A 23,915-nucleotide genomic window follows, 5' to 3' on the forward strand; every position below is an offset into this window, starting at 1 on the left:
GCAACACAGACAGTATATATCCCATTATTATCTTATATAGGTAAAGAAAGTCAGTTCAAAGCAGATCTTTCATGAACCATTTCTGAGAGCTGAACTACTGAAATTCAGGACAGAAAGCTACTCTCCCAAAAGATTTTAAAAAAATACTCAGGTGACTAAGAGATATGGCAGGAAAAAAATGTTGCAGAGCACAACAAAGGAAAAGTTTGATATAAAGTAGGCACTGTGTTCCAAGGGATTAAGTATTGAGGATTTTCTCCTTTTTGTGGATTATTTTGTTTATAACACTCCCTAAACAGCTTATTAAGGAATCTTTCTGAAGTCATATTTATATGACAAAGTATGTCTCAACCTCAAATCATCCCATCCCACAGGGAATCTTCTGGGGGCACTCCTGGATGAAGATAATGATTTCACAGTTGAAAAAGAATAATGAAGAAACACATTATATGTTTTATCAGGAAACCAGAAGAGAATCTGTTTTGTAGAAACAACTCCTTGGGTTGGATTAACATTGGATCCAGCCTGGTATCTCCAGAGATCAGACTTCATGGGTCTCCAAGGTCTCCACCCGGGGAAAGAAAATACTTGTGGATGGAAGAACTGGATCTGGGTCATATTAATTCTCCTTCTACATATAACCAAGATTGACATGGAGGATAGAATTGTGAAATCAGTGCCATTATCTGAAGGCCAGGAGTTACCTGTGTTCACAGGGTTTACTCCAAACAGTCCTAAGATCCGTTGTTTGATATTTAGAGCTAAAAAATTAATGCTGGATTTTTCAACTCATGTAGTTAATCAAACCAGTTTGCAGCCAGTCCTGTGCATACAAGCTCAGTGGTTTAGAAGGTATGCCAGCACTCACCTGGGGGCATGTGTTCATTCATGATGACAAGTGATGCTGGCGTCGGCCTTCTTTTCCTGATCTGGAACAGATACAAACCAAGGGCAGTCAGTAGGGTCCATCAGCTGCCACACACACAAGGCAAAGCTAAAAATCTGTCTGGTGTCCTCCAGAGTATAGACCAGGCAAAGTTAAAAAGGAAACTATTTAAAGAACAGCAGCACTTCACTGCCTTAGTGACAGCCTGTCTGCTCTGACAGCAATCAGGGTCATGCCGCTGCTTGTCCAGGGAGACCAAAGGCATGGGGAGAGCTGTCCAAAATACCTTTGGGATTTGTAATCATCTTGAATTCAGTTTGTTGGATATGTATTGCTGAAAAATATCAGTCACAGCTTAAAATATTGACATTTAGCTTTGCATCAGGAAGATGATTTCATAGTTTCTGAGCCTGCATGTACAAATACCTGGTACTGCCATAGTTCTCTCAAGTAATAATAATATCTTTCAAGTGCATTTCAGAGTTTTGCAGGTATGCCTTCCAATGAGCTCATGTTTCTAAACTGTTGTCAGAGGTGTTACTTCAGTAAGAGTTCCTTAACTAAAAATATTCCTGTATTTAAGATCCTTAAAAAGAGTATTTCCAATATAGCAGATTTTACATACCAGTACATACTCCTGAATTGTATGCAATTCTTCAGAGTTTATCTGGGTAACTACTTTTGTTCCACTAACAGTGGCTGAACTACATGGTATTGGCATGCCCTCTTATAATGCACACATTTGCACTGAAAGCTTTGTATTGCTTCACAAAAGCCTCCAGGCCTGATATTCTATTGAATTTAAGACAGGGACCAGGAGCATTTAAGCTAGAAACCTTCTGACACAAAACCTCAATGTCAGTGCATTTGTTCTTTTTTATTTGCTGAGCCAACATCTGTATTTAGCTAGGTTCAAATTTTGCTTTCAGAGGTGTAAATGGAAAGTTACATCATCAGGGTTAATGGGTTTATTCTAGATTAGTGTAACTGTAGCTGACTGTAGAATTTACTATTTTAATTTCATCACACACCCACAGTGAAACTGTATAGCACTTGGAATCAAACTCACAACGCACACACACACACACAAAAAAGGGACTGCCCATAAATACCAGGCAGAAAATAGGCTACAGCATTTCAACAGCTATGGGAATTCCAGGAAATCCTAATCCTATGGTTCTCACAGATTGCAGAAAAACACCAGAACACATTCTGCTTGAATTCACTGCAGAACTGTTCTGTGAGGGCTGGATAGTTTCACAGCTCAGAAGTGCCTACCGACAAAATGGGGATCCACAACAATTCTTTTCTGCACCCTTCTAATATTTCGCATTCAGTGATCACTCCCAACTCATCACTTTCTGGAAAAGCTCTCTGCCTTTTAAGAGACACAACATCAGTGCATTCAGGAAACCAGGTACAAATTATTTCATGGCTACTGGTATGGAACTTTCAAGGTTATAATATTCCCCTGGTATCATCTAAAATCAGATGTACCCAAATAGAAGCAAATGTTGAGGACAACTTGCACAGAGAGAAATATACTGGGTCACCTAATTAAGATTTATACAGTTTTCTCACAAAACTGCCTGTGACCTTTTATTAGGCACATCTACACATATCTGTACACAGTAATGGGTATCTTTTCCTCCTTAGACATCAGTACTGAGATACATATATATATCAGTACTATATATATATATATATGTATGCATATTTATATATATATATTATTATGTGTATCTTTTGGGAGTGAGTTAAAACTTAAAATAGCACACATATTATTCCAGCAAGGACATAAGTACGGCGTATTTCTACATGTATATATTTTTCAGGCACGTAAAACATTGTAAAAATGACTTGAAGACTGTAAAAAATCATGAGAAATATAGGAACTAACTGAAATGATGACTATTGTGCAAAAAATTAATTGTATTTTCTCATGTTAAAATGAAAGGTAAGCTGTTTTCCCAATACTTCTGTTAGGTACCTATTATGCTTTGCTTTATGTACATATAATACACTTGAATTGATTTGTTGAGAATGCATTCGTTGAGTGTATTTATGTGAAATGTAAGTATTAGGGTAAAAGTGCAGTTACAGAAAAAGCACAACAAATATACATTAATAAACCTACCCAAGGTGAAGAAGCCTTATTCTGGCTAGAGGACATATCCTTCTCCCTCTTTAAGCATATCAAACATCACTATCACCTCTGGAGTATTTAATCTACAGTTTCACTAACATAAGCTAGGAAAGCCTTTAGGCCACAAGTATCACCCACATCCTGCCCCATTCCCTGGAAACAGTGAAGGAAACTCATCCTGCTTACCTGCTCAGCTGCCTCAGGGTCTATTTGGCTCTGAAACAGGGGCACAGCAAACTGTATTTTTTTGGGGCTGTTGGGCTCCATGGCGATGCTGAGGTGGGGCAGAGGAGAGCAGAGCCTGGAGCTGGAGCTGGAGCTGGGTCTGTGCTGAGCCCCGGCGCCGCGGCCGGGCTGGAGCTCCGCAGGAACAGCTGTAACTCCCGACTTAGCCCGGGAATCTGCGCCAGCCCAGCGGCTCCCGTACTCCACATCCACAGAGATGCCACTGGCTTGGCTATTTTCTTTTTTTTTTTTTCCCCTCTCCCCTCTCTTCAGCAGCCCTTCAGATCCTCTCAGCAGAAAGCTGGAAGGAACAATAAGCTAATTGTGTACCGGCTCACTTCCACATATGCCAAGCATTCACTCAGGGGCTAATTGAAAATGCAATACTAGCACTGCACGGCCTGGAGCCTTGGGATTTGAAAAAGAGGATCTCTCCACCGTATATTACTAACTGGCTGCTCAGAAGTGCAATGCAAGCTCCCTCTGAGTATTGCTGATGGGCTCTTAATTATTGATGAACACAAATCAGGAAGTTTTCAGATTTTGGGGGTGGAGGTAGCAGAAGGGGTGGATTCAAAAATTCGATCTCTGCTACAGTGTGCCAGAACCGCTCTCCTCTTTGCACATATCAAACAATTCCCTTTGCTCTTTCAAATATTTTTTTAATCCTACAATTTTAGACTCTACTGAATCTTACAGGAAGATTTTTGATGATGATTCTACAGAGTTGTCCACAATTTCATGACACTTCACTGGTGGGTTTGCACCTTAGGCCTGGTTTTCATACTTAGACTGTGATTTATTTTGGTGGGCTCCATTTCACGTGATTCCAGATACTGACAACACTCACATTTGTGCCAGCTCTCTGGGCTCCCTCCCTGTGCTAAGCACATCAACAGGCCTCTCACTCTGTCCAAGTCAAGTAGGATATAGTGTTTACTCAAGATTACATTTTCTCTCTGTTAACTCTAGAAAAAGGAAAGATGATTCAGACTAGTTAAACCACTTTTGGATGACTAAAATTCAGAGGCTAAATCCTACTTAAAATCTGTGCCTTATTCCAAGATCAGGAAAATAATTTGGTCAATCATATCAATAGTACTCCTTCATGCATATAATTGATTTTCATTTGTAATTTCATGTTATTTCAAAAGCGTGTGAAACAACATCCAGCAATCACTGATCTAGCCTGCCTCTTTGCAAAACTCAGAGGAATTTGAAAATGTTCAGGCCGCTGAGAGTACTAAGGATTTTCACAGCTCACCACAAGCTTATTGAGTCACTGAGTACTTTCCCACATGTGCCAGAGGAGGAGGCAGGGAAGGAGTGAGGATTGAGGGTGAGAGCAATGCACTGGCCATACACACAGCACAAACCAGCAAGTCAGACATGAAATACTTGTTTGGCTTTGATTTTTGCAAATTAAAACCATGACACATTAGGAACACCAGGCTGTTTCTGAGCAGAGGCAAGCACACAAGCTAGCTGGTTTGGGAAGAACCTGATAAAGCTTAGGAGGGGAGGATAAACTTTAATCTAAGGATCCAGTTGGCTCAATGATCAAAAATTAACTCTCCATGAGGGCCAAAATTCCCCTCTTCGTCCAAATCAAAGCTACTGTGAACCATAGTTGTTCCCAGCTGACAACTAGTAGCTGGCAACTTTACTGTTTGATTTCTTATGATAGTTTAAGTGGCATTAACTTAGACTTTTGAATCACAAAAGAATCTGATTGGTCAGGACCTTCTGCAGATACTTGGTCCCACCACCCCTGCTCGAAGTAGGGCATGAGACCAGCTTATTCTGGGACCTCTTAGTCTGAATTCTCAATGTTTTTGGTGCTTAAGTGAAATGCTTAGCTTCATTTAACACAACAAATGAAAGAGATGCACAAAACACTGATATTCAGTGTTTCATATGCCCATTTTTAAGCCTTCACTGCTCCCACAAAGACAAAATATAATTTGTTTTATAGACTTCCTCAGTTAGAGCAAGAGTGCAATTGTTGTGGTGGCACAAGGAAGTCTAAGGCACTAAAGTAAGAGAGCCACACTCTGCTTTCAACAGGACAATTAGAGAATTGTTTTCAGGACAGTCTGATTATCCAGTTTCACAGTTCCTTCATGCACAGATGTGCCATTATCTTCAATGACAGCTTCAGAGACATACCAGGGATATACACACACACATACACAGGGTTACACCTGGGGGGGGACATAAGCAGGGATCTGAAGTAGCTTTCCTCTTGAGCTTTGATACTTGAAAGAAAATAATGTTTGCTGTGTTTTTGCTGTGAGATACTGTGAGAAAAATGTTTTCCAGATACATTGATACCATAACTATTAATAAATTGCATATTTTAAATATCAAGTTTCTCTAGAAAATACCTGTTTTCCATAAAATATTTATTATAGATGTCTATGAAACTTCATGTATTAAGTTGTACAATTACAATTCTAATATATGCTACTGATCACAGGAGCTATAGTTTCACTGCAAAGGCTTAACATTTCTTATGTCAATGATAAAGTAATTTTATAAACCATATTCAGACAGTAAAAACTTATTAAAACATTAAGTGCTGAAAGGATTATAACGGTGTGTTTCAGCTCTAGATTGCTGGACATTGCTGTCCAAAGGAATCATGTCTCAAATGCATCTTTATTAATGGTATATAAGAAACAAGCTGAGCAACCTTACAAAGAACCCAAACCAACAAAGCCACTTTTTGGCAGCTTCTGAAGGGAGACAGACAACAGGACAGACCAGAACACAAGGACTAATCCTTAATGGGGCTGGCTAGATTGGGAGAGAGGCCCCCCAAGAATGTGATGTGGAAGCATTTGCTCCCTGCTGCTTTTCTCCCTGTGCCTATTTGGAGCTGGCAGCCCAACAATCTTCACATGCACTAATACAATACCAGTATTTTTAAAATAGTATAAGAGGCATAGTGAGAGAGCACTCAGCTATAGCATTTCAGGATGCCTACCTTGGCTCCCTCTCACACCAATTTGCAGCATTAGAAGCCTGCAGGCAAAGTGTGCTGGCATTTTCTATAGACTGCATCATAGTCTGGGGACAGCTGAAACACTTAAGTACTGACACATCCTTGTAGTTCATCTTCTGTTTTTAGTGCACTCCCCACAACTTCAGTTTCAGATGCCTTCATGATTCAGCTAAAACTGTAATGGAATTAAAAATAATAAGAACTGTCCAAGATCTTTCCTTCCTACATCATTCACTATGTTCTGGTATGAAGCCTTTTAGAATATCCTGGTGTAGGGATGAGCTGTGGAAGCACTCGTGGCATAGTTCCTGCTTGAGCTATTTCCCCTGGTGTCTAGGAAAGGTTTCTATCTTGTTTCCAGCCAAAGACAAGGCTTCTAGGGTGGCAATTCAAGGGTGTTGGTTCTGCACTCTTTGCACAAGTTTTGTTGTGGCCCTGATCTGCCTCAGCTCCTCTAGTGTGGTCAGAGACTACTGCAGCATCACTCTGGAGAGGAGAGCTGGAGCTCCTTGTAAAACAAACCTGCTTAGGGCTTTGGCTCCTAAACTCACCAGTGCAGATGCAGAGAAGCACTAAGTTGCAGCACGCTGATCCAACAGGGGCCTTTGCAGAGCAAGTTTAGACGTGGCAATTCTTCCAGTGTGTCTCAGACACAACTTTAGTACCCATTTTAGCCACTGATATGTGAGAGATTTAACAAAGGTATGTTGCCCTGTGCTTTCCCTGGGCTCTCCAGCTGGCCCCTCTCCTCACAGCAATGCATCCTCAGCATGGGAGCCCCAGCAGCATCAGAGGGAGAACACTGCAGAGCATTCTGGCTCTCTGCTACAGCCAAAAGGGCTTCCATGTGCCTCTTCCTTCTGCCTTTTTCTAAAAACTGATGAACAGCTTCTTCCCTGCCTTTGCCCAGACAGGGGCATCGGTTTGCCCTTTGGGGCTCTGCACTGTGCCTCACTCATGGGTGCTAAAATCAGACAGAAGCCTTCCAAGAATAAAAAAATTACATATTCAAAATGACACTGAAATTTTCCTTTCCAAACAGCATTGCAAACAGGGTGACTCCCACTGAGCTGCTGGAAACACAGTCTGCTATTTATATATAGAAAATGCAAAGAATTTCATATTTGCCAGGGAGGTAGAATGGAGAGCAGATCTCATCTGCCTCATGAGTACCAAGTGCTGCCACAGCCAGGTCAAGAAGAAGAACAGAAAGTCTTTCTGAGCAGTGACAGAGTCAGTGGGACATTCAGAGAGAGCTGTTGGCCTGGTAACAGTCTAACCCAAATTTCCATTGCCAGCTCTTATCCACAGAGTATCAGGTTTGGACTTGTTTATGTACTAACTATATATGCGGATACATAAAGCCTAGATAAGTAAAGAGATACAGCTATTTCTATTTATACAAGCTCTTTAGTTAAGATAATAAATAATTCCTCAGCAGTATGGTTTTAATCAGAATCAGTTAAAAGTTATTTTATCTGAGCACAGAAGAACTTACACTGTCTATTCCAGTCTTCCTCTGAAATTCATAGCTCTCCACACTTTGAAGTAATGTACAAACATTTACTGCTAGATCCCATCCACTACCATCAGTAGAATACACACATCTAAAACACAGGAAAGGAGCTGGATTAATGGGACATGACCTGAGCAGACAGTCAAAAGATTCTTGCCTAATATGGACTATAGTTCAATAGTGCAGGAAGCAAAACTCTGGTACTGATTTTAGGAGGGTATTTCAGCAGGAAAAGATGCTACAATTTGCTTCCTTACCAAGAATAGGATAAATCTAATACATCTTTCAATAAACAAAACTGTGTAGTGTAACATAGGTTTTAGAATAAATTTATATTACGTTATTTCCATATTAAATCTTTAATGAAAAAGTTGCCTGACTATATCACTGAATTAAACAACTGAAATATAAAATTCAGTTGTTACTGTAAATTTCTTTAAACACAAGTTAAAATATAGAACACGTAGAAGATAAACCAAAGAATAAACTTCCACAGTTTCAGAATCTGAGTTAGAAAACCCCTGTGCAAACACATATTCCCAGGCAGAAAATGAAAAGTCACCAAGTACCTGTAAAAGCTCAGTATGCCAATTTCAGAACATGTTCTTAAAATTCTGATTTTTGAATTTGAGACTTCAGATGGCCCTTCTTTCTTGCCTCCTCCTCCTCTCCCTCTAAGAACATGCTAGACCAAAAGATGTCAAAACAATCATCAAGGTCCTGCCTGTAGCATCTGCAAGGGAGGGACTGAGACACACCTGGAGGAGAGGATCTGGGTTTTGGTGAACTGGGCAGGTTGGCTGGGGCACAGTTGTTTGCTATTTCCTATACAGGTGTTGGGAGTAGCAGGAATGGGGCTGCTCCATGAGTAGGGACAAGCCAGGAGCCAAGGCTAAGTGCGCTACCTGGTATGCAAATATCACACTGCCTAAGCAGGACCTACCTTTCCTAAATCCATGCTGCTGGGCTTGATGCTTTGGCTGTCCTCTATGTGTCATGAGATTGAACTCAGCTTAATCTGATCCATAACCTTCTCTGGCACTGAGGTCAGGCTGACAGGCCTCTCCTTCCCAGGATTCTCCTTCCAACGCTTCTGGCAGCTGGGTGTCACATTGGGCAGTCTCCAGCTGGGACTTTTCTGGTTAACCACAACTGCTGATGGAGATCGGCTTGGCAAGCTCTTCCACCAGCTCCCTCAGTACCCTCGAGTGTCTTAGTTATTAAGGACTGATTCCCACTGACACTCTGAACCAGTGTCCTGAACAGGCCAAAGTCCTAGGTAGAGGTTCTGTTGATCCCTCTCCTTAGTTCACCAAGAATCAGAAACTTTCATTTTGTGGTTCTGTGGTTGAAGGCTGCCTTGAGCACAGCATCTCCCACCAGCCCCTCTTTGTTTGTAAACAGATCTAGTGGGGCACCACCCCTTGTAGCCTTACTTACCAGTTGCCTCAGGAAGTTCTCTTCTGCTCACTCCAGGACTGCCCCCTCTCCTCTGCTGGAGTTTCCTGGAGATATCTGGGAAGATAAAGCCTCCCACAAGAACATGGGCCAACAATCATGAAATACCAGCCAGGCACTTATCAAACAGTTCATCTGCTGCCTCATCCTGGGTGGTCTGTAACAGACTCCCACCAAGATTTTTGCCTTGCTGGTCTTCCCCCCCCCCCCCCCCCCCCCCGATTCTCACCCACAGGCACTCACCCTTATCATCACTATCCTCGGCTCTGCACAGAATAAACACTCCCTAATGTGCAGGGCCACCCCGCTGCCTCTGCCTCCTCGAAGAGCTTACAGCCATCACTGCAGCACTCCAGTCACACAAGTCATCCCAGCACTTTTCTGTGACGGGCACTATGTCATGGCTGTCCTGCTGCACAATGGCTTCCAGTTCCTCCTGCTGTTTGTCACTGACACTGTGCATTGCTGCAGAAGCACATCAGCTGAGCTGCTGATTCCACCCCAGCACTGGCATGCTGCCCCTAGGCCCACCTCTACTGAGCCAAGCCTTATCTCCCTCCCCCTGCCAAGCTAGCTTAAAGCCCTTTCAAATCACCACCACCAAGCCACAGTCTAGAATCCTTTACCCCTTTTAGCCAGCGAACACAATCTGTCTCCAACAAGTCTGGTGCCACATGGACCAACCCATGACTGAAAAAGCCAAAATGCCACCAATGGTACAAATCTTTAAGCCACAGGATCAGGTGGGTTCTCCTGTTACTCCTACAGCAAACAGGCAATGATAAAGGTCACTGTCACAGCAAAATTTAGAAATGCATGCAAAATATCTCTGGCAATACAGTCTGGCTTCATTCACTGCAAATTTAGTTGACCAGTATTAATCAGCCACTAATAAAGCTGTCTGAATCTGCATAGAATCCATACCAAATTCCAGGCTGGCAGAAAAAAACACAACACTAATTTGCAAGGAAAGTAGCAGTTTGAATCATTAAATAAAATTAAAACTGTCCATGCTCAGAAAACCATTATGCTAAGTCACTCAGGATAGGCACCAATAATGATGGCTTTTCCTAAGGCACAAACAATTGTCAGCAGAAGTTGACACCAGCTCAACTTAGCCTATATGACAGAACCACTAAAATAATTTTTTAAACAGTTTATAGGCATTCCATATATAAGTATCATTCAGAAAATATTATCTGGAAGTGTGTTTAAGAATGGCAAAAATTTGTTAACCAGACTATGGAAAAAAGGTGCTTTTATATCCATTTGTTTTAGTACAGTTTTTATAAACATCTTTTTGAAATGTCTTTATTTTAAATTATAGCCAAACCTCAGAAATATGACTTCCACCAGTTGGATGAAAATTTGGCAGTACTTTTCATTTCTCAGGATATATTAAACATTAGGATTTGTACTGCTGAGATCAAATGTTCTTACAAGCTACAAGATGAAGTACCTCAGATACTCTGGGACGTTACCAGCAAGTGACTTTTCTTGGTGGAGTAGCAGGAAGTCAGGCTGCTGTCTCCATGGAAGATGCTCCTGCTCAACTGCCACCAGCTCCCAAAGTGCTTTCCTCCAGCACTCCCTGAGAGCTGCAGCTGTCACCTTTCTTGGAAAGCCGCTTTGAGCAGCTCAAAGGCACAGGACCTACATAAGTGGTCAAGAGTGTTAATTGATCTGACAAGGGGAGCAGGTTGAGTATGCTTTGGGTTTCTGCATTTGCAAAGGAAGGTTGCGGACACGTGGCTCTGGCTGGCTGATCTCCTGCGGTGTTCTGGAATGGAGCTGCATGCTCATGCAAGCTGCAAAGCAAGGCAGAAATCTACTGCAACTACCACCTTGTATGGATTGCCACGTATCAGTGCTGCCAGAGTTTGTATTTCAGCTTTTCAATGCGCACAATAAGGTTTTCAAGAAAGCCCTGCCTTTACTTACAGGGACAAACTCTGATGAGAGGTCACCTCATCAACTTCTTGGACCAGCAGCAGAAGCCAACAACTTTAAGACAGTGGTTTTAAGTGCCAAAACTGCTCTCACATTCCAGGGTCCCTGAATATCTGAAACCTTTTTGGAAAGCCAAGTCCCAGGCTTTCCTGCTGTTCCCCATTCTGTGTACTCTTTGATCAAATCTATCATATTCTGCTTAAGAGTAAACCATGCACAATACAAAACACTGACACAAATTATAGGCAAAATAAATATTTTATTGGTTTAATATACAGTTTTTTAAAGAAATCAGCCCTTGTGTGTCTTCCTAACACAATTTAAAATTTTATAAACTTTTTCATATAATGTAATATTTGAAACTATTTTTGATTAAAGACCTTGACATACTGTGAAGAGTTTTAGTAGATGGAAAAGGCAAAGGAGTAAAGAGAGTTCAAGCACAGTCAAAAGGGATATTACATATCCACTAAATGTCTATTTGACCACAGAAAAACTCCAATGACTTCCAATTTTCTCCATTGGAACAATCAGATATTCACCAGGCTGACTGCAAATACACTCTGTGAGGGATGGAGAAGGAAAAGAGATTTTTTCCATTTTCCCCATAATATAAGCAAGGTCATTCATGCATTCCAAGTTGCAAATCCTAATTGCTTTTAGAAGATAGCATTTTTATTGCATTTTGGTTAATATGAAGCAGAACTTCTCTTGGTATGACTGCAAGTAGTCAATACCAAAAAAAAAAAACACCCCAGTGCTTAAATAAGGCACTTTCCTATAAAGGGATGAGCAAACAGCAAGGAAGCAAATAAAATTAGTTAAAAGTTGTCTTCTACACAAAGATAAGGCTTTCAGTGTCAGAACTTTAAGTAGTTTTAAGAGTAACCTCATGTCATTCTACCACTCTGCTAATAGTAACCGCCTCAAGAATTAACAGCAATTTGTGTAAGAGGGTTGTTTCCTTCTTTTGAAGTGGCACTAAGTAACAGCAGTGGAAACCATTATTGGTTATTTCAAGCTCTTAAAGTGGATCAGTTATTGCACAATAAATACCTCATAGAGGTCAGTGTTTTGGGAGGGGTTGTTGTGGGTTTTTTCTATTTTTTTTTAAAAAAAGCTAGGCTGAATGTGTACATGTTATTTATAAATTGGTTACGTGTGGAAATCTTCAAGTTTCATGATGCATCATTAGACAAAGAAATTAGCTACATAAAAATTTACAACAGGGACATACAAATAAATACAAAACCTTTCAGAGTGACACAATTTTGCTGATGCTTTAAGGAAAGTAATGTTAAAGTGTCTAAGTCCTTACAGATGAACTCAAGGAAAGGTCCACATCGTAGAGCCCAGCGCCAAACACAGTAGCCCATCTCAGCAGCTTTAACACTTCCTGAAGCCAAACCGACTTGGCACTTCCACCACTGGGTGCTGCCCAGAGCAGAATCCCACAGCACTTCCAACTACATCCAACCTTAGGAAAAAAAAAAGGAAGATGAAGACCTAAATTAGATTTTTGGAAGTCTGTTTGTTATGTTTAGGTATGTGTTTTGAAACTATTCACATCTAAGGCAGGCAAACTGCAGAAATCCTCTTGCATGATGCATTCACATAAAAAGTCATCATAGAGCACACTGAAACTAAAACTCAAGGACCACTCTATGAAAGCTGACAGTAGAATGGGCCAAACTACAAACCAGCTGACTTTCTAAATCTATCCAGGATTATCAGTATTCTCTGTATTCAATGAACTTCAAATTTGATAACTTACGTTTCAAGGAGAAAATGCAAACAAAGCAAGGTATAAGTTAGCAATGATATATAACACAATTAGAATAAAAATAAAATCTGGTTCTTGCAGATCCCCAAAGATTACCTGTAGTACCAGTTTCACGGCTGTGTATCTTGTTTTGTAGTTGCAGATCTGCTTTGGGGTGATACAGCTGCTAACAATCCACTTACTATTTCTCTTCTTATTTCACCAACAATAGATTCCTTGATCTGAAAGGGATTAGCCAAAGTTTAAAGGTCAGTAATTTATATAAACAATTGATAAAACTAAATGATATTGCAGATATGTTTGACACTACCAACATGCACCACTAAAATTCAACTTTCAAAACTGTGACTGGAAAAACATTAGAAGGATGAAAAAATAACTGTAAGTCATTTTGAAGTTCTTGCAAATTATATAAATGAAAACCAAACTAGTTCTATATTTCCAGATGGCAAATACATTTACGTTTTACACTTCTAACTACTTAGAATATCTGGTTTTATGCTAAGAAAAGAATACATTTCAACTATGAAAAGTTCTGAAGAAAAACATTTTAGGATATATACATCATAGGCATCCCAAATGCACTACTTTTTGACAAGCTGTTATTCTCTTGAAAAGGAAGGATTGATCTCTCTCACAAATGGATTACACAGTAGAACAGGTCCAAGTCCGTGAACATAAGCTGTTGTTTTCAAATTACTGAAAAGGAGACAAATCCTAATTGCATACTTTCAGCAGGAAAGACAAAGAATTTCAGCAGTTGCTCACATCATCAATGGGCCAACAGAGGTTTAATCTATGCCAGTGAAAGCTATTTTTCACAGGATTGTGACAAAGGAATTACTCATTAAGTTTTATATAAAACACACCTAAGAGTTTCCAGTAGCAGGCATGTGAATGTGGCTGAGGCTACAACAAAAAAGAGCAGAGCACTGACTGCTACAGTAAAGAAAACAAAGGAGAAAAGGAGGCAAAATACAGTTCCACAAGAGCATATTATGCTGGAAAAGAGCAGGGAATGACAAAGAAAAACAGTGTGGGCTTCTTGCAAGTACAAGAAATCATTGGCACCAACTTATTTTTTTGGATGGTCTTCATGAGGGACAAGTTAGATACAGTTCCAAGGACACAGGAGGACAACAACTGTGAGAAGGTGCAGGGGGGTGAGAGCCAGAGTCTGGCCTAAGGTCACACAGAAGCACTCAGCATCCCAGTTAAGCAATACATTTTTCTTTTTCATGTTAGTCTCCCCTTTTCCTGGTGCGTCAAAAGGATTAAGCAACAACGTCAGAAGGGTGGCAGCAGCATTAGCAGCAGGTTATTTATCCCTTGTTCTCTTTGGCAGGCAATTCAATCCCTAAACCATTAGTGTGGCAAAGTTCCTCATTTCATTACTACTTTGCATCAAGCAGAAATTCAGACTGCCTTGACTACGATATTGTTGGGAAATGGGTTCCAGTTGGGTTGTTTGCTGATTAACAGACAAAAGAAAAGCCACTGTGCAACAGGGCCTGTTTCACCAACAGCTGAAAGCCCAGAGGATGTCTATGCTGATGCACACACTGATGTACAAAGCTTTAGAAACACTGACAGCACAGTAAGGGCTTTGGGATTTAGAAATGTAGGCACAGGGAAACCCGCACACAGCACCCCAACTATCCAGTAGGCATAAGAGAGCCCCCAGTGCTCTCTCTGCCTTTCTTCTTCAGTATCTGATGGGGTGGGTCTAAGTATGCTACAGAACAGTCATTTTGTACCCTTCTCTCAACAGACAGACAAAAATAAACCTCACTTTCCAAAAAAAGCTCATAAAAGCTTCCCAAATTAGCAAGTAAATGATCTAGTACGACAGACAGTCTTGTAAAAAAGTAGAGACTGGAAGCAAAGCAGCTCCTGTTCTATTCTCAGCTCTTCCAACAGCTTCTGGCTTGACCTTGATTATTTGAGCCCTCTGCTTCTCACCTTCCTGTCTGGACGACAACAAGGCCACCCTCCACTGCCTCTTTTCACAGGCTCTGCTTCCTCCCCCTCCAGACTCAGCAAGGTCACTCCAGTGTGGTGAGCCAGCACTGGCTCCTGCAGTGACTCATGTGTCATGACCCATGGCCAATATTTGCCTTTTTCATTATAAATTAGTTAGGGCAAGGTGCACCTTCTATTTGCTCTGCAGAGGGCACAGCCCCCTGCCAAGGCTTCCTCTGTACAGAAGACAGAAAAGCAGTCAATGAATGCTCCATCAATTACTTTTTAGCAAGTGAATGAAAAATTGATCATTTGAAAAATGAGAAAACCACTCATTTATGCTACATTTACTACACTGATACAACACCAACACAATATTGCACTGAAAACACAGTATCACTCCCATTTTAACAACAGTAAACCAATGACCTCTCCTCCTAGAAAAGAATTACCATTACTGCAGTATTCTGTTGCTGCTAAAGAACTGATTGAGAGTGAAGTGCACCACTTATGGCAATCTGGAGATAGGTGTTCTTCACCAACCAACAAGAAATGGGAACAAGGCTTTTCACAGTGCTTATACTTCTGATCTTGAAGTAAAGAATTGCTTCCTACTCTGTTTTCTTCCCATGCCACTCCTTCATGGCAGCAGCTGGTGAGATTTTATGCTCAAAATAATAAGATGAGGAATCCCAACACCTGCACACATGTACAACCTACATTTTGAGGGATGTTGAGCTAACACGGATTTGAATGGAAAATGGAAAAGGGATGATTCTCTGCCAGACCATCTCTGTCCCATTAAGACTCATTACAGCCTCTTAAAGCAGATGATGACAGGAAAATCATACATTTCCTTAAAGTGTAGCTTCATTAAGTGTCATTTATAATGAAGAACTGTTAGCAAAATCAGAATTTCCACTCTCATAAGCAGAAAGATCTTTAAACCAGCACATCTTTTAAACTGGAGAAGAGCAGAGTGAGAGGGCCTGGTGGCCCTCCTAGTGACCCTGTGACTTATTCAAGTCAAGCAGTAACTACTTCATGTGATAATCCTGTGGAGACCAGGCTGCATTGCATCAAGAGAGCTACTGTTTGCTATTTTAACACTCCATGTTGCTGAATGTTTTTCCAAGGGAGTTAGTCCATTAATGCCAAAAGTTAACACCGTGGGTTTTTTTCACAGAACAAATAGTTACAGGTCAAAGTTCACATGCATTACAGCCCACCCAGGCATATCACACCCACTGCCTGGCTTCTCCCTCCCCTAAACACAAGGTCAGCTACAGAGAATGGGAGGAATGAACAAGGGTTTAATATTTCTGAGTGCATACGTCAAGAATGCATCCTACCAGATCTCTTTCTTTTGACAATGAAACTGGAATTCCTTTGCTAACAACAGGGCTATTTAAGCAAGGCATCATTTCAGTTTATGCTCTGTTTTAACTCTTAGGAAATAATAAAGATTTTCCTGATATGTGTTTAATAGCATGTTCTGGCTCTGCAAAATCCACCAAGTGCTGTGAGCCAATGCATCTCCACTCTGACCTGCAAAGATCCTCATGCTGAGAATCTTGAGTTGATCCAGAACCCACTGCCAATGAAGTTAAACTGAGGGACAATCTTTCTGTGTGCTCAAATATTCACAAAGTGAGTCAAGCTCAGCTATTTGCTGACTACTCCTCTTTGAATAGTAGCCTCTCAGTTCAGTGTGGATTCTTTCAGCATTACAATGTCCTCAGTGCCACACAACCCAAATAACAATCTCTGTGCAAAGAGTACACAACTTTATTTGCTGTCAACTAATGAAGCTAAAGAGGAACTTTCACAGAGGCTAACCTCAGAAAAAAATATTGACTGAAATAATCCTGTCCTTTGACTTCAGCTCACTGTTTTTTGTCTAAGCTGCTTTTGCAGTACTTTTGAATTACAGCTCTCCTTCCTATCTCAGTTTCTCCTTTAGCAGCCTTCCACCATGACACCACTGACATGTGGATTTTTACAGACAGCCTGGATACACAGGCCATATTGGTTTTGCTGCAGAATCAGAAGCACGTGCAAGTGCAAGGTGTGCTAAATAACTCATGGACTACTCTTCTGATGAGTGGCATGCATCTCATCCATTTCACAGACAAAGATAAGGTAAAGCTGCTTCCAATTATCCACAGCTTCAACTCACACAGACCTGGAAAGTACCATGGCATTACAGTCTGGTCTGTTGTACATTTCTAAGCATGACATCTTACCTAGTCCTCAGTGGTCTATGGCAGAGCCATACAAAAGCTTCAAGAGACAAGCTAAAGGCTAAGTGGACCTTCTCTTGTGAAGAAGAGGGAATAAAATCTACAAGTTCTCGATTCCCATTTCTGTATTCAGAGCAAAGTTTGCTCCACTTTTTCACAGGCACTTCATTTCAGAACAAGTAGTTTCTCTGGCTTCCTTTCTCCATTTATACTGCTTGCCAGAGAGCTTTTCTGTCATGCCACTAACAAAACACATAGTTTTAGTTATGTTTCTTAACTTGGCCCACAGGAAAAATAACCAAGCACTCCTCACTTTCATTGACTGCCAATAAAACTAGTCCAGTAAAATTGGTCCAAAATCACTCAAACTCTGAAATAACTTCCCACCTGCCTCCAGCTTGTTTCATTTACATTCCTATAGTCCTTAGTGGTTGGGGTAGAGGGACTAGAAAGTACACTTAGCATTTACTACAGCGTTGTTTCAGAAATATTATTTCACCACTCAATGAACTCCAGTTTGGCATTTTAACAAGCAAACATGACAGAAATTTTCACTTGGGAATCGAAAACACTGCTGCTTAACCAAGTAGTAGAGACAGCAAATTCTTTCCCAGCCATACTTAACTATTAATTTACATGCTAACCACTACCACTGAAGAAAACGTCCACTGCTTTGCACATAAACAGAGCTGAGGCTCCAACACCTAGTGACATGTTCTGAGCTTTCAGACACAGCACATGAACAGGATGGAGCCTTGGCTGGAGAGGAAAGAGAAAACCTTGATGGACAGGAGTTACAGCCAGCCTTGTCCTCAGGTTTCAGGAAACTCAGTTCAAACATCCCAGATCTCAGCCCCTCCTTCCTCACCTCCCGTATGACTTGTTGTAGCTCCTCCTGCTCCACTGCTTTGTGGATTTCATCAACTGAAGGCATGAGAGGGATTTTTTCAAGTTTGTGCTCCACCTCTGGCTTGGAGTCTGCAAGCTCCTCAGAGCTTTCCACTGGCTGTCCAGTGCCTGCTCTCAGGGGAGGAGTTGGTGTTAAGGCAACAGAGGCTCGGTACAACTTCTTGCTTTGACTCTTGGCTCTTCTACCTGTGTGACCAGAGCACACTGAAGAGGAATCCGAGTTTCCATGGGAGAATACCGACTCTGCACCCTCTGCTGGGAGAGTTTCCAGTCCAAGCTCTCCCAGTCCTAAACCCAGTTCAGATTTCAGAAATGACTGCTCTCGAATAAGCTCAGAGACCTAAGGATTCAGAAAAGAAACAGTCCCGAATAAGCAAACAAAAAAGTCACACACAGACATAACTATGTTTTCTTGCTATTTATTTAATCACTTACTCATTCCCTCCATGTAACAAATACAGCTATAGAATAAATATATCCTTTGCCTTTATTACTGCACGAAAGAGAATCATGAAAAGGAATGTGCCTTTTCTAAAGCCAACATAAATAAAAATTGTGGCTCTTCCCCGAGCCACCGACTTTTGCAACATGAATACATCTTGCCAGAGCCATAGACAGGCATACACGTAAGGGCTTGATTTTCATTTGTTTGTTCTTTCCTTTCTGCAGTTTTTGAACTACTTATTTTCAGTAGCAGAAAATGTGCAGAAATATAAAAAAATAATTTTCCCTAGAAAATTAATGAGGTAGTACCACCATTTGTATCAACCAAATGAAAAAATATCTCGCGTCTACATATTCCTCTTAAAAGCCAACAAGACTCTACAGGCACTTTGACCTACAGCTAAATCTGCTTAAGGAAAATTGCATCAACAAAGCTATTTAAGGGAGTTAAAGTATTCCTAGAATTATGTGTCAAATTAATCTCCCGCAACCTATTTTAAAGTAAAGTCTTCCTGGTTCTTTTCATCTGAAAAACACAGAGTAAACACTTACTGGTTCAATGACGTTCAGTGGAGAAGGACATGACAGATTATCAGCACTTCTGCTTCCATACATACCCTGAAAAATTAAGTTAAGTTAATGCACTTATGAATTTCTTAGAGCTCTCAGAAGCTAGTATATAAACATGCTGCATGTCAGAAAACTTTCTGTAAAACCAGAAAGTTGGAAACCGGAACTGGAGCTGGTTGGAGAAAGTTAATTTCAGTCATTTTTAAAGCTGGCCCTCTTCTATAAAAGGATTTACAAATAAAAAGTTATTTATACAGTTCAAAGAATGCAAGTTTGGCTTGAGATCACAGTAATACCATATTTTCCTGTTCTTGGGTTTCAATGTTTTTCCCCATGACAAAATACTGAAGAGGAAGATGTGGCCTGTGCCTGTGCTGCTTCTACAGAAGATGACTGGCTAAGAAAGAGAAATGAAACCCAGGAAGAGCATATGACACTTTTTGTCTGTGCTTCTTTTGTTTGGCTGATGGCAGAACTGCAGCACAAAAAGAGAGGAACAGTCCTTCGCTGAGTGAAAAATAGGAGAAAGTATATTGCCATGCCATCAATAAACACAGACAAAGTCTCTTCTCCCCCTTCTTGCACTTTTGGGGAGTGTTTGTGGGAGCAGAGCTTCGCCCACTGTTTGTCAGGCAGCCATGTCTTCATCTGAAGGAGCGACAAAAGGCAACGGAGGAAAAAACTCATGACAATGGGATTTTCCCCTTTTTTTTGTTTTGTTTTTTTGCATGTGTGGAGTTGTTTTTTTTTTTTTGGTGTGGGGGGGTTTTTTGTTGTTGTTTTTGTTTTGGTTTTTGCTTTTGTTTTTGTCTAAGGAGGAGTTCCCAAGGATTGGCAGAGCTAGAGAGAAAGCACAGTCTGTTTCTTGGGAGGGAAACATTGTGAATGTTTCAGCTCTCTGCCCTCATCTGTCAAGAAAATCAGTGTAGAACTCCAGAAAGCCCATCACCATGCTCCAAGGATTTTAGACATAAGCCCTAGCTACCAAAACTGTGAAAATTCAGGGTCATGAAGAGGAAAAAGAAAGCACTAACAGAAGAGGTCTGTCTTTCTCAGCCCTAAAACCCCCCAAGGTATGTATTGATATGTATGAACACCAAGAAAGTCACACACCTTTTCCCCAAGGTGAAACAGTGACTGAAAATGAGAAAATATGACCCCTGATACACATGGAATCATTAGATTCCATCCCATTCTAAGAGTTATAACAGTTATGAGTTATTATTTGTCCCCGCTCATTGCAGGTTGGACTAGATAACCTTCAAAGGTCCCTTCCAACCCAAACTATTCTACAATTCTCTAAGGAACATTACATTGAGAAGAAACATGATGCTGTTGCAAAACTAATACTTACTATGTGTGCCTGAGGTCTGTAAGGTGAAGACATGTGCAGACTTCTGAGCTGGTCCTCCAAGGCAAGCAGACGTTCTTCCAGCTGCATCTCCAACTCCTGCAGCTCCATGCGGACAGACTTCCTCAGGCTCTGCAGCTGGTCAGCTTCAAATCTACGGCAAGGACGCCACAGAAAGAACAAAAGCAGTCACTGCACCCAGCTGCAAAGAGGTGACTGAGCAAGACAGTGCCACAAGTAAAGGACTTCGTACAAGGGAATTCAAAGCAGGACACAGCAATGTTAGCTGAATGCCTACGTGGCACAGAAGTCTTTTTCCGTTTATAGAAAAGATGTATCAGTCCACAGAAAAAACAAAACCACATAGTGTACCACAGAACATTCTCCAAAAATTTTAGCTTTAAATGCAGAAGAAATCAGTATTTCTACATATATCTAATCAAATTAAATTTAAAGCTGATAAGAACAAGCACCACAGAGTAATGCAGTAATCACATGTTACTTCTCCTGTGTGGTTATAGCTTCCCCAGCACTCAGAGCTACATTTTGGCCAGGAAGCCACAGTCTAAGGCAGCCAACTGATTTCAAATGTGTTTACTTTTAAAGTGATAGGCCAAGAGCTGATTCAACTAAACTAAATATATAATCAGTTTCAAAAATTGTTCCAGATCTGCTGCTACTACAACTCCTGGCGAGCACAACCACTCAGAGCCAGAATATGAATGCCATCTGTAGCTCACTGAGTAGCCACTGAAAGGTGGAAAAGCATCTGAATGCTACAGTTTTCATTCTTTATTTACATCTACGAAGATGGGAGTGATCTAAAATCAAATCTTGAAGATTTCTTTCCCCTGCAATATCCTATGTTCAATTATCCTATGATAACAACCCTTAATATCTGCAGCTGTTGAATCACTTTGGAGAAAGGATGCAGAAAAAAAACAATTAGTGAGAAATAGGGATTGGAAAAGACAAAGAGTAAAAAAATCTAGAATGAAGATGTATAAAGAAAAGATTAAATAAGATTTTGGCAAAAAAACCTCATCTCCAACCCTGTTAAAATTGAAATGAATAGATTTCTTGCTGATGTCAAGAGCAGTAACACATTTTCTGATATGCCAAGGTATTTTCTCTTTTTTTGTTTTTTAAAAAAGGTAATTTTACCTTTCCTCCTCTGTCATGTGCTGATAAACTGTGGTCTGTTGACGCAACATAGTCAATTCCAAATCCATCATTTGGGTTCTGAATAAATTTAGATTTCTCCTCACCACTTGTAGCTCCTGGAAAGTATTCTGGGGAAATAAAAATATAATAATGAATTACATGGGAAAATGATTCAAGTAAGTTTGGATCCTGTAGCCACATTTGCCCAGATGAGCCCTTTGAGTTAACAGCACCTCAGCCACTTCAGCACATGATGGAAGCTGCATGTTGTGCCATCACAATGACTCAAGAAAACAACATTTTCAGCTGTATCATACAAGCAAACACATGAAAGTGTATTTAGATTAATTCCTTTTAAACATTATTTGCAGGAAGCTCTCTCTTGAGAACAAAGACAAGGAACTGCCCAAAGTGAGCACAATCTGTGACACATTTAGGATGTTTCCTTGTATTTTATTTTGACTGAGTACCACTCCATAAATAGGGTCACTTACCTCATAGAGAGGTAGAATGGATGATCTCTGAGTAGTGTAACCAGTGGCAGCTGAAAAGTCCTGTCCCCTCATCACTGGGTACTAGGGGGAAGAAACAAACAATTTGAAATGGGAAAGGCACCCTCTGGAAGGCACAGCCACTCCAAAAGCAGCCCCTAAAACACAAACTTTCTGGCATTGAGATTTCTGCAATCCATGGAAATACTGTGTTGCAAATAGGCAACCTTACAAAACGTCAGCACCACTTCTTAACTGACACATGTGCAAAAATTTATGCTTGAAAACTCAGTAGTCTCAATTGTCTCAGCTAATTATAAAAACAACAATTCCAAAACTGTAACTGAGCAAATTAAACTGTGCCCCATTTTGAAATCATGGTTGTAGTCAAATATGTCATGGGATTTTCTTCAGTTCTTAGTTTGGGGAATTTCTGTTCATTTTGGTTTTTAATCTCACTATGTTGCCTTCATCCAAAGACCCCAGCTTGCTAATGATCTCTCACGAAAACAAGATTGAAGAATTTCTATTTGCATGTTGCAGCAACATATGGAGCAAAAAGATAAAATCCAGAGGTTTGTTACATGTAAAGACACAGCACAACAAAGAACAGTGGAAACAGCAAAAATGTTTACCTTCTCAAACATGAAAGACAGCTTGTCCAATATAATTTTGAAAGAATTCAAAGGACTACTGATATGTCATGGAAAATCTGAAGCATGTTCATTCATATAGAGAAGCTTTGCTCCAACAGGATCACATCAAGGGGATGGGTTTATCTTTCCTCTGCCAGCTTTCTCTGTTCCCTGTTCTATCAGCAACTTATCTATTCCTCCTAATTTCCTCTTAAAATCAGAATTGTTTAATGTTTAAGCATCGTAACTTTTTCTTTGGTCATTGAGTATGCTATGTGTCAAACTCAATCTCTACTGTAGGAAACCAATCTCTGCTGTGAGAAGGACCAAGCCCCCAAAATGAAACTAATTTAGACAAAATATGCTTGAAGAAGAACAAGTGGGCTAAACGTTATTATCCCCTCCAATGTCCTTCTCTCTTTTTTTTTTTTTTAGATTTCTTTTTCAGCAGGTTCAGTTAGCATGGTATGTGTGGTAGAAGCACTGAGCACACTGTAACCTTACACAGATCAAGGCTGCAAGTGGTACACATGAGAGAATTGAAAGAATTGAATTCTCCAGAGAAGGTTAAGTTCTGCAAACACTTTCTCCCAGGCACACCATGAACACCACCTTGAGCAATAGTTGACTTAATACACAGGTTATCACAGCTTCCTGCTGCAGAGCTGGTCACCAAATCTTGCTCTGAGAAGCAAGGCCAGCTGATAGAACCAAAGGAAGACTGGACTCACCTCTAACTTCTGACAAGTGGCAAAGTCAATAAAATAAGAGGGCCCCAAAAGAGGCCACTACAGCCTCCCACCTGCAATATGGTGCAGGCAGGTGCATGTTTGCTCTTGGGTAAAATGCACAGAAATTTTAGGTCTAAAACTGCATAGTATTCACATATTCATACATAAACGAGTAGAGTCTGTAGCTACCTTGCCCACACAGCCTCCTGCAGGAGCTTGCAAGATCCTAAGTTGGATCACTACCTAAGAAAACAGCAGAACCAGGATGGCAGCTGGCAATCAGGAGAGGAGGAGCAGAAGGTGTGGCAGAAATCAGTAAAATTTACGTGCTCACATTCTCAAGCTTTTCTTCTCTGAGTGATGAGATGGATAAAATTTCACATGCTCTGACAAAATCAATTCTTAATAAAAGACTGATGGTATCAAGAACATGTTGGCTAGCAC

The 23,915-nt window shown here is 40.6% G+C and overlaps 2 protein-coding genes across 2 annotated transcripts in view; both read right to left on the reverse strand.

Annotated features, from left to right (window-relative positions):
* Positions 1-3,466, reverse strand: part of PPP1R1C (protein phosphatase 1 regulatory inhibitor subunit 1C) — a 41,103-nt gene extending 37,637 nt beyond the window's left edge. The window contains 3 exon segments of the mRNA XM_054278371.1: positions 869-929; positions 3,219-3,376; positions 3,379-3,466. Coding sequence (XP_054134346.1) covers positions 869-929; positions 3,219-3,376; positions 3,379-3,466 — 307 coding nt within the window.
* Positions 3,467-11,440: 7,974 nt separating this feature from the next.
* ITPRID2 (ITPR interacting domain containing 2) overlaps positions 11,441-23,915 on the reverse strand; it is a 40,158-nt gene continuing 27,683 nt past the window's right edge. Inside the window, exons 13-19 of the mRNA XM_054277907.1 lie at positions 22,109-22,189; positions 21,615-21,742; positions 20,454-20,604; positions 19,082-19,147; positions 18,045-18,425; positions 13,068-13,192; positions 11,441-12,665 (exon numbers count right to left, since the gene is read on the reverse strand). Of these exons, the coding sequence (XP_054133882.1) occupies positions 13,082-13,192; positions 18,045-18,425; positions 19,082-19,147; positions 20,454-20,604; positions 21,615-21,742; positions 22,109-22,189 (918 nt within the window). The 3' untranslated portion in view covers positions 11,441-12,665; positions 13,068-13,081. The remainder of the gene's footprint in view (positions 12,666-13,067; positions 13,193-18,044; positions 18,426-19,081; positions 19,148-20,453; positions 20,605-21,614; positions 21,743-22,108; positions 22,190-23,915) is intronic.

Source organism: Melozone crissalis, unplaced genomic scaffold, assembly GCF_028551555.1.
Source record: "Melozone crissalis strain CALT ecotype California unplaced genomic scaffold, PUWL_Pcris_2 ptg000023l_1, whole genome shotgun sequence".
NCBI lineage: Eukaryota > Metazoa > Chordata > Aves > Passeriformes > Passerellidae > Melozone > Melozone crissalis.